The sequence below is a fragment of the Sprattus sprattus genome (genome assembly GCF_963457725.1).
Source record: "Sprattus sprattus genome assembly, chromosome: 5".
NCBI classification, from domain to species: Eukaryota; Metazoa; Chordata; class Actinopteri; order Clupeiformes; family Clupeidae; genus Sprattus; species Sprattus sprattus.
In genome coordinates, this window is record NC_137924.1 from 33,596,659 (window position 1) to 33,607,533 (window position 10,875).

At 48.6% G+C, this 10,875-nt stretch overlaps 1 protein-coding gene across 1 annotated transcript in view; it reads right to left on the minus strand.

The window, feature by feature from the left end:
* Nucleotides 1-605: 605 nt before the first annotated feature.
* dip2a (disco-interacting protein 2 homolog A) overlaps nucleotides 606-10,875 on the minus strand; it is a gene marked incomplete at both ends in the record, with an annotated part of 99,360 nt that continues 89,090 nt past the window's right edge. The window contains 19 exons of the mRNA XM_080839781.1: nucleotides 606-858; nucleotides 1,728-1,851; nucleotides 1,957-2,131; nucleotides 2,358-2,432; nucleotides 2,524-2,581; nucleotides 2,773-2,834; nucleotides 5,538-5,567; nucleotides 5,879-6,049; nucleotides 6,371-6,539; nucleotides 6,784-6,914; nucleotides 7,684-7,793; nucleotides 7,900-8,011; nucleotides 8,136-8,257; nucleotides 8,378-8,501; nucleotides 8,710-8,790; nucleotides 9,008-9,117; nucleotides 9,722-9,923; nucleotides 10,216-10,330; nucleotides 10,522-10,649. Coding sequence (XP_080695907.1) covers nucleotides 606-858; nucleotides 1,728-1,851; nucleotides 1,957-2,131; nucleotides 2,358-2,432; nucleotides 2,524-2,581; nucleotides 2,773-2,834; nucleotides 5,538-5,567; nucleotides 5,879-6,049; nucleotides 6,371-6,539; nucleotides 6,784-6,914; nucleotides 7,684-7,793; nucleotides 7,900-8,011; nucleotides 8,136-8,257; nucleotides 8,378-8,501; nucleotides 8,710-8,790; nucleotides 9,008-9,117; nucleotides 9,722-9,923; nucleotides 10,216-10,330; nucleotides 10,522-10,649 — 2,352 coding nt within the window. The remainder of the gene's footprint in view (nucleotides 859-1,727; nucleotides 1,852-1,956; nucleotides 2,132-2,357; nucleotides 2,433-2,523; nucleotides 2,582-2,772; nucleotides 2,835-5,537; nucleotides 5,568-5,878; nucleotides 6,050-6,370; nucleotides 6,540-6,783; nucleotides 6,915-7,683; nucleotides 7,794-7,899; nucleotides 8,012-8,135; nucleotides 8,258-8,377; nucleotides 8,502-8,709; nucleotides 8,791-9,007; nucleotides 9,118-9,721; nucleotides 9,924-10,215; nucleotides 10,331-10,521; nucleotides 10,650-10,875) is intronic.

Genomic DNA, 10,875 nt, shown 5'->3' on the forward strand with positions numbered 1-10,875 from the left:
CATTAACGCAATAAAATTGGCATATTTTACGTTCATAAATCAGAAAAAACTAAAACAATTTAAAACCATAGCCAAATCCTGCTGAAACGTGTTGTCCTGTGAAACATGATCCTTGAAGTGTCATGCTTCAGACCTCACTTCCTGTCGACACGTGAGCCAGGGCAGTGGGGGAAATCACGAGGAGGTCTTGTAGGCCAACATCACTGTGCTTATTGGCACATGGAGTGCATGACGATCTACATGAGCATTTCAGGCAACTATAACAAACAAAACAAAAAACAAAACAAAACCAACCATGACAACAAAGAGAAAAACATTTTGTCGTCACCTGCCTCACCAAAAAAGCAGTCTCAACGTCCAAGGCATTCAAATGAGTCATAGAAAAATAAACGCACTGCATAGCTCTGTCGAGATTAAGAATGGCCCAAGTCTTCTAAGGAAAACGAACGGAGGGAGAGAGCCCCAGTGAAGATCCATTCACATCCTGTCTCTTCTATTTCACTTCTGCTTCTCTCCTCTTCTTGTTTTTCCCTCTCCCTCTCTCCATCCCATGGTGTGCAAATTGTTCATCTCTCCGCGATGTCCCCGCCCCTCTGGGACCACGCTCACATGTTATAGGCTACATAAATAGGGTCAAGCTGGTCGGCTAGGAAGCCGTCACGCAGGTGCATGCGCTGTTTCTCCCCCCGTGAGTTGATGGGGATGACCCCCGGGTCCACCACCACCACCACGCCCACTATCAGGTAGTGCTCTTCCAAGACCACGTTGGTCACCAGGGCCACCAGGTCCAGGGCCTCCTGCTCCGAGCCCTCCAGCTCCACCACCACCACCAGCAGGTTGGTCCATGTGAACACAGCACTGCACACCAGAGACACGGGTTAGCATGTTCAACTCCAACACACAGGAGGACATGAAGTAGAATACATATCATGAACATATCACTTCAAAGCAGCACACAAGAGACGTGTGTTTAACATGGACACAGCTGAAGGACACAGGGTAGTGCACAGAGTAGTGCACCAGAACACAGAGGAGGACACAGTGAGGAAACAGGGAGGACACAGCTGTGACAAAGGGGTGAGGACAAAAACTGGGAAATCATTGAATTAACAAAATGCTGTTTAGACTGTTCAATGCCTTTACTGATTTATGAAAACAAAACAGCAAAGAGCACAGAGCGTTTGAACACAGTCCCAGCAGTAAGAAGGGCCTATCTGCAACTGTTATTGCAAACATCCATTAACATGGTCCAATGAAGCACCTGGCAGTACACCCCAAGAGCCTGAACAGAAGCATGGGTACGAAAGGATACAAGGAGAGTAAGTACTATGGGTTGTCAGAATGAAAGGATAAAGGTAGAGCAGGCACTATGGGTTGTCAGAATGAAAGGATAAAGGTAGAGCAGGTACTATGGGTTGTCAGAATGAAAGGATGCAGGGAGAGTAGGTATGATGGGTTGTCAGAATGAAAGGATACAGGGAGAGTAAGTACTATGGGTTGTCAGAGTGAAAGGATGCAGGGAGAGTAGGTATGATGGGTTGTCAGAATGAAAGGATACAGGGAGAGTAAGTACTATGGGTTGTCAGAATGAAAGGATAAAGGTAGAGCAGGTACTATGGGTTGTCAGAATGAAAGGATACAGGGAGAGTAAGTACTATGGGTTGTCAGAATGAAAGGATTTGGGAGAGGGTTCTGGGTTGGGGTGTGAGGGGAAAGGCGGTCCTCACCATTCTGCAATGCTCTTGTGTGAGCGGATGACCGAGGTCTCAATGTCAATGGGGTGGTAGCGCATGCCCCGCAACTCCAGGGTCTCATCCAGAGATCCCACCACATACAGTGCATCATGTCTCTCTGAAACACACACACACACTTTTAGAAACCAATCCTGGGACAGGGTTACCATTCAGTAGTCGCCAACTTTTAACATTTGGGAAAATCCCTGGCTGACTCACTCACCCCCACTGGCATCCGTCAGCTCAGTACGGCGGAGGAAGCCCAGGTAGCCGGTCCGCGCCCACACCGTCTGGGTGTCACCGAAGCTGAGCTTGGTGCTGAAGTGATCAGCGTGCAGGGCCTCTTCACCGTACACAGTGTAGTAGCCTGAGGCGTTGTGAGGGCTGCTCACCCAAACCTGCAGCCCAACGGCAGAGAGGCAGACATTTGAGAGTGTGCACCAGAGGGCCCCGATGTCACCGTAAAATGGAACTAAAATCCCAACCTCTCTGATATGTGATGTAAACCTGCCCATCTCACCTGCCACTCACCATGCAGACATTTACGGGTAAAAGTGAGCCGAATTTAATGCTGTTTAAAAACAAAAAAAATATGTTTAACAACCAGAAAGCGGCGCGCCTCACCTCTCCAAGGTGCGAGTCTCCCAGTGGGCCTTTGGTCTCGGTGTTGGCTATGATGACCTTCACTCCGGGCAGGATCTACGGAGGAAACAGAGTTATTGCTGATGCTTCTGTCAGTGGGGAAGGAAATGGAGCTCTGCTTAATGCAGACGTTTAGAAGAGCCCTTACCTTTCCCGACTCCATCAGTGGTAAGCTGTGTGGCGATCCTCTCTCCACCAAACGCACCCTTTAAATCACACACACAGACACAGACAGAATAGTGAACTAACCAATTCCACAACAGCTCTACATTTACACTTAGTCTTCCTAAAACACATATATTCAGTAGAAGGTGTTTAACTTCAGAGTTATTGGTGAATAATTCAATGTAATAGTGTCCCAGGCCATGGCCATTCTACTCCCAGTGGATGAGTGTACCTGTCGTGCCGTAGAGCTCTCATGTCCACGTAGACGGTGGTTGGGTCAGGTCCGGCGGTGCCCTAGAATAGTGAAGAATGAGAATGGTCATTGTGGACATTTTTGTTGCTATAATTGTGCACAGTGTGACAGCCATCCCATAATGCTTCTCAGCTCACGTGTGAGGATATGCTGAGCTCTAGCCTATTTGCAAACTCCCTTGGGTAGCTGAAAGCTTTTTCATCCCTGACATGCTCATCACTGATTGAACTTAACTCTGAAGTTAAGTGTTTTTAAAACACAGGGCAAAATTAGCATCTACTACACAAGGGCTACAATGTAGCAAACTGCTGTGAATGCAATGCAATCATAGTCACCTGACTGGTACGACTCGAACTGCATTCATAACACAACCTATTTAAAAAGCCCTCCTCCTGCAGGACATGATGTGAACACAACACTCCACAATCTCATTTGGCTCATACCAGGTGTGAGCAGGCCAGGTGTGAGCAGGCCAGGTGTTGGCAGGCCAGGCAGAAACACATGCCCTCAAAAGAGCCTCAGAGGGCAGAGAAGACCCAGGCATCTGAATACATTTACCAGACATGAACACATTTTGGCATGGGCTGTCAATTCAAACCTCGCAGAAGGTGATAAATGTAAGAAATGAAATGAAATGCGGGCCATGCTTGTAAGCAGTGGTGTACCTAAGGTATGGTGGGTATGACACCTACCCTGGGCACCACTTTAAGGGGACTTAAGTTTATTTTAAATCTGAATTCTTTTTAAATGTTCGAATAGTGAAAAAATGATTTTCTTCAGATGTACTTCCTTAACATACTTCATCATTTCAGGTTAAACTTAGCTGCATTGTCGTAGTTTTTTTTTACAAAAAATAAGAATAATAAAAACGTAGCCCCAGATCTATTTATCTGTCATTCCAATCATGCATTTAAGCCCTCAAAACTAATGTAATATCACTGATCAAAAACTCAAGAAAGTTTAAAGTTTAGGGTCATCTTTGTCATTCAAGCAGCAGATCTGCTTCACACTGCTTAGCAAAAGAGATTTTAACATTAAATTATTAAACATTAATTAGCAGACGCTTTTATTCAAAGCGACTTACAAGGATCTATACACATTTTACATTTACACTGATGGCTCAATGCACATCAGGAGCAATTAGGGGTTCAGTGTCTTGCTCAAGGACGCTTCAACAGGGAATCGAACTAGCAACCTTCTGATTACTGAACGACTTCTCTACCACCTGTACCACTGTCGCCCCAGTTAGGGCACACTGGTTATGGGCCTCGTCATTGTAGTCACCGGAGGTAACTCGCAAGCTAATTCAAGACTTGAAGGCTATGGATATAAAAGATTTTTCAAAAAGAAAAAGGACGAAGGCAACTAGGCGCAGTCGAGGCCAGAAGAGGTGGACGATGAGGTATCTCCTGTTACTGGCCGCTTGGGCAAGCGCTAGAGCAAGAGCCAGGTAAAAGTCCATGTGTATGGCTCCACTTTAATAGCATCCCAGGTTAACGATCTCCAGACAGCAGTCTTTATAGGCTAATATAAACCTCGCTTTACCAAACAAGGCTAACGTTGTTTTCTAGTATTCAGAAATGTCATTTCTGTCTATAAAAACCTGGTCAAGGTTCCACGTCAGTGTGACCTAGCATGAAGATGTTTTCATGGAGACCAGCAGTGTGGTATGGTGCATTTAGCTACCACAAAATGTCCCTTTAGGCCGGGGGACCCCCTTACAGGTCTGGGCTAAGCCCTGAATGTTTTTAATGCCTAGCAACGCCCCCTACCCCCGGCTCTTCCGCAGGGAGTAAGAGTTCTGTATTCTGTACTTGATGGCGATATTTGGATTCTGTTTTTCTGAGCTGATATTAAGTTACTTAAAAGATGGGTGTCAGATGTTTGGACAGTGGCGCAATTTCAGTGCTAGCCATAGGCTCTAGTTTTCACTTGTGAGTCAGCAAATCCAAAGTCCAAAACTAACATTGTCAGCTCAGAAAGGGCCTTGTTTGAAATCAAGTGTTGTGTGGTGTACTTCGCAGCCTAGCGATGAAAAAAAGCCACTTCATAAAACCCTGATAAAACGCTTAAACACCAGCCACAAGCAGTCTTGGAGAGAGAAAAGATGAGTTGCTAGGATTCTACACAAGCAGGCTACTGGAGCTCACACAGCAAACAGCACACTACGGTCAGCTATTAGCAATTGCAACAAAAAAAAGATTTCACTTGCCAGCCAGTACAGAGTATTAAAAATAGAAAGCACAACCCAGACACTTTAAAACACCTACTCTAACAAGTACACTATGCTATGCAACACATGCTATGCACACATGTCAGTAAGGGGTCATTAGTAGTTTGAACCCCACTTCAGTATGGTTTCAATATCATAGCAGTTTTCTGCTTTGAGTCCTTTTGGCTTTGACTAAGCTCAGAAATTATGTGCTTATGTCATAGGGGAGGCGGAGTTACCTATTTGGAGTACCTTTTTGTCAATCAGTTAATCTGTTTTCTACAATCTACAATCGATTTTGCAATTTTATCTTGTCCTGTTCACCTGATAACAAAATGACACTGTAAAGGGAAAGTTCTTCTAAATGCCATGCATTCACAAACACACACACACACACACACACACACACACACACACACACACACACACACACACACACACACACAAAAGCAACTGCCCCCTTGAGAAGCACTCTAAAAGCCCCAACACCAGGCCGTGCTAGCGCCCATGATGCCCAGCCAGCTCACAGTACCTGCTCTGCCAGCTTCCCCAGCCTGTTGGGCTGACAAGAGGGCACAGGGAATAGGACAGGAAGAGAGGAAGAGAGAAGAGACACACAGAACACACAGTACCACACAGAGAGGGAGGGAGTCGTGAGAGGAGAACATACAAATAAAGCACAGCAAAATGGAGAGAAAAACACTGAAAAGAGGAGCTCAGACACCAAAGGAGAAAGGGACAACTGCCCTCCTCCAGTACGTTACATAAAAGAGAACTTCTTAGGAAAAAATCTCTTACAGAGATTAATGTGAGTGGAGGGTGAGGCTGGGTGGCGGGGGGGGGGGGGGGGGGAGGGGTGGGCGAGTCCCTCACCTGCAGGCAGATGGCCACGTTGACACGGCAACCAAAGGTGGTACTGACAGCACGGGCGGACAGGCCCAGGTCCTTGAAGATCTTGGAGAAGGTCTGGGTGAGGCTGATGCGAGGCCTCTCCTCCGCCACCACCATGCAGGTACGCACACACGACAGGTTCACGTTCCGCAGCTGAGTGCACCAATCAGAGGACAGAAAGAGAATGTCACCTAACGTCTGTTTCAATCGCCTCACAATCATGAAGACGTTCAAAATCAGAATAAAGTTTATCACAAATAGTCACTCATTTAACTACTACTAAAGAACTAGTGAGAGAGAGTTAGTACATGTATGCAGGGTACTGAAAGCACTGCAATAAACAATGCTATCTATACGTACAGAACTTCATAAATTCATGTAATGTCAATAGGACATGAATGAAAGTGATATAAAGTATAGGGAAGAAATGCTGGTGAGCAGGTATGTGTCAGCGCGCCTGCCTGTGAGACTGACCCTGAGAGCCTCTGTCTGGGAGCCCAGGCCCTTGGTACACATCTCCATCACGGAGTAGGAGCAGAAGGTGACCCGCACTTTGTACTGGCTGACGGCCGACAGCCACAGCGACACGTTGCTCTCCAGCTCCAGAGGGGGAACCAGGATGGACTGGTGACCGGAGTAGACACTGCGCGCACACACACACACACACACACACACACACACACACACACACACACACACACACACACACACACACACACACACACACACACACACACACACACACACACACACACACACGAAGGTCAGCTCACACATACATAAACGGAACACAATCACACACATCCACACACACACACACACAGGGAGGTCAGCTCAGCACTCTCACTCACACACACACACACACACACAGACTAAATGCCACTCACCTGCACAGGCACCAGAGAGCGAAGCCCAGGCCGCAGTAAGGGTCAAGGCAGATGGCGATCTGTCGCGAGGGGTACAGCTCACACTGTAGCTTAATGGAGCGACACAAGGCACTGGTGGCTGAATGGGACATCTGAGGTGGACACAGAAAGGCAGCTCTTACTACCACAGCAACTCCATCAACAACATCAAACGCTGCAGCACCATACAGAGGTAATGATGACCTATCTCTGACCTTGCAGGACTCTACAGATCCACACCGCAGTGGAGGATATGCTACACCCAATGCTTTTAACTGCTTGGCTCAAAGTACAGCAAACCAAAACCGTTTTTAAAAACTTAACAGCTTAACTGTTCGGAGTGAGCGTAGATAAGACCTTCCAAGGACTCGACTGAAGTGGAGCCTGTGCTAGATCCCTCTTTTGCATTTGGTGTAAGGCACTTGCTGCTAATCCAGGCCGATTTAAGGCCCTTTCATTAGATAAAATGGCTCTGATCTTCAGAGGTGGGAGGCAGGGGAGCTGAGCACGTCTTGGTGGTTTTAATCTGAAAAAGCCTCTCAGTTTTCACCAGGCAGGGGCATCAAACGTCCAGCTTCCCCATCCCCATCCCTGTCCTGTCCTGTCCTGTCCTGTCCTGTCCGTCCATCCCTCTGCTCTCCTCTCCTCTCCTCTCCGCTCCTCTCCTGTCCTCTCCTCTCCTTTCCTCTCCACTCTCTCCTTTCCTCTCCTCTCCTTTCCTCTCCTCTCCACTCCAATCTCTCCTTTCCTTTCCTCTCCTCTCCACTCTCTCCTCTCCTCTCCACTCCAATCTCTCCTTTCCTTTCCTCTCCTCTCCTCTCCTCTCCTCTCCTCTCCTCTTCGCCCTTATGCAACCTCCTCTCTGTTCCATCCAAACGTTACCTTCACGCCCGCTAGGATGCCCGTGGTGGACACACTGAAGTCCAGATACGCCAGCATCTCTGGGGTGGGGGGTTTGTAGATCTGGGGGCTTTTCCTTCTGGGGAGATCATCTGGTGCACAGGAGAGATGTCAATGAGGCAAAATGTCAACGAGAAAATCGAAAAACAAAATGGAGGGTTCATCAGTGTGGTTCGGGCTAGATGCTGACTAGAGTACCTGTGTCCAGCACCATGGGCCACGTCTTTACGTCCACAGCCGCCGCGGCCTCTTTGGATTTCAGCAGCTTCATTATTGCTTGAGTGGTGAGAATGCAGACCGACTTGCTGACCTGTCAATCACAGACAGACTCATGAGGGACAAGTGAGGTCACACTGGGCTGTGGAGAGTCAAGGGGTGGAGTGGAGGGGGTGGGGGGATGTTGGTGGGTTAAGGGGTTTAGGTTGGTGGTTTACCTCCACTATCATCTTGACCGTGGGGAGCGTGGTGGCCAGGTTCTGGGGATGGGGGGGTCTGACTGTGACTGGCACGCACCCGGCGTACAGGCACCCGTAGAAGGTGGCGATCAGGTCAATGCCTGTCGAGGAGTAATGGGTGTAACCTTATTATTCATCAGAACATTCCATCTTAATTTCAGAAGTTGGTTTAGTAGTGGACTTTTTGATCCAGTGTTGATGTAGGGACATGATGCTCTCACCAGGGGGGTAGACCAGTGCCACGTGGTCCCCTGTGTTCAGTCTGCCCTTCTCCATCAGCGCCACGGCAACACGCTCCGCCCGCTTGTGCAGCTGCAGGCAGGAGGCTGTGCTCGCAACTGTGCCCTGTTCACACACACACACACACACACACACACACACACACACACACACACAGACACACACACACAGACACAGACACAGACACAGACATTTAAATGAAATGAACTATGAAAAAATAAATACAGTCACTTGTGAAAGAAAATATAACCCCTGACAGGCAAGTACTAAAGACAGTGGCACTGCCCCATCTGGCCACAAGAGGGTGCTTTACCTTAGCGTTGAGCAGCATAAACAGAGGGTGGTCAGGGGTGGCCTGGGCTCTCCACTGCAGCACATCTTGCATATACAAGAACTGCAGAAGAGAGAGGAAGAGAGAGACATCATTATGCAGCTGTAAGGTGTTTCTGTTTCTAAGGAATCTCTTGACCAGCACTGATGACACATGACTGATGGGAGGTGGAGGTTATATGGAGGTTAGGGGGTGAAGAATGGGGATCCTTACCTGTCCTTGGCCTCAGTGGCTCTGCGTGCGTGTTTGTGTGATGGGGTGGGGTGGGATGGAGATGTACCTTACGTGCCTGGTCATTGTCCTCCAGCTGAGCCACGTCCCTCCCACAGGCCTGAGCGATACGCTTCCCCGCCACAAGGTTCCCCACGATCATGGAGGCTGGACCCACCTCTGCTCAACACAGCCCAACAGTCAGTGATACACTCACACACACACACACACACACACACACACACACACACACACACACACACACACACACACACACACACACACACACACACACGCACGCACGCACACATGCGCGCACACACGCGCATACAGACACAGACACACGCGCGCGCACACAGACACATGCATGCGCACACAGACACAGACACACACACAGACACACAGACACAGACACACACACACACACTATCACTCTCACACACACACACACACACACACACACACACACACACACACGCGCATACAGACACAGACACACACGCACGCACACAGACACACGCATGTGCCCACAGACAAAGACACACACACACAGACACACACCTATATAAGGTCCCTGACGTATGATGACTTATGGAGGCTTCATACAAGCACAACCATTTTGTGAACTGTGTTACAGAGTGATATCTATACAGTTAATCAGACACACACAACAAAAGACAGACCGACAGCCACACGCACACGCACACGCACACGCACACGCACACGCACACACAGAGATGCCTGTATGTTGAGTTAGTAGGCATGCACTGGCACACACCTGTACCTGGTTGTTTCTGCCGGGGCTTGGGCAGGTTGGTGACGCAGGTGTGCGGGCACATGAGCACGTTGCAGGGGTGCAGCGCGCCCTCCAGGAAACGCTGCTTGGTCTCCGAGATGTGGATGCCACCCAGGGGGGCCTTGGGCAGCGTGTTGGCGGGCACCAGTGCCAGACAGTACACCCCCACCTGGTGGATACTGTCTATGGCCTGAGGCACACAGAGAGATAGAAGAAGGAGGAGTGGTCACGTTAGTATGACAGGGAGAGACGGCAAGTTAAGGTCCAAGTGGTCTCAGAAGACATCTTAGGAGGAGTTGGGGGGTTCTGCATGCTTGTAGGCCTTTCATGTAAAGTCTGTTTGCTTATGGAGAGTCAGAGTGATTGCATTTCCCCTCCTGACTGTGTGTGTAGGGGCAAGTCAACCTCTGCAGGCCTTCAGTGTGAAGGTTAGAGTGAGATCGTGTGTGTGTGTGTGTGTGTGTGTGTGTGTGTGTGTGTACCTGCAGCACGCGACTCATCCACTGGAAGCTGTCCTCTTCTGAGGCGTCTGGCCGCTGCTCTGCCACCACCACAATGCGTTCATCACGCAGCACCGACACTGAAAACACAGCGATTCTACAACACAGACAAACACACACATACACACACACACACACACACACACAGAAACCTTACCACACAAATCCATCATCAGACTATTACATATGCTGTAAGATAATAGAACTCATCCTCACACACACACACACACACACACACACACACACACACACACACTTACACACACACAAACCAAGGTCTTTACTCACCTTCCTCTGTATACAAACTTCATGGGCTCCACCGCTAACGCCGTGGCAACCACGTCATCGGCATTGTGTCTCCGCCCACTGACCACCATCAGCCCTTCCATCTTCCCCACCACAAACACCAGGTCGTCCTGGCAACAGAAGAACACAGAGAGAACTCACTCAACATGTTCACTAGACCTGCTGTGGTACTTCAGAAAACCTAACCCTGAACTCTGAGTTGATGAACCCCGAGATGGAAACTCTGACAACAGCTGAGTCAGTTCCATCGACTGAGTATATTCATTCTTAGATAAGTGTGTGTCCGACGCATTATAAAAAGCCATCATCAATGGATCACAGATATTAATGAGTTAC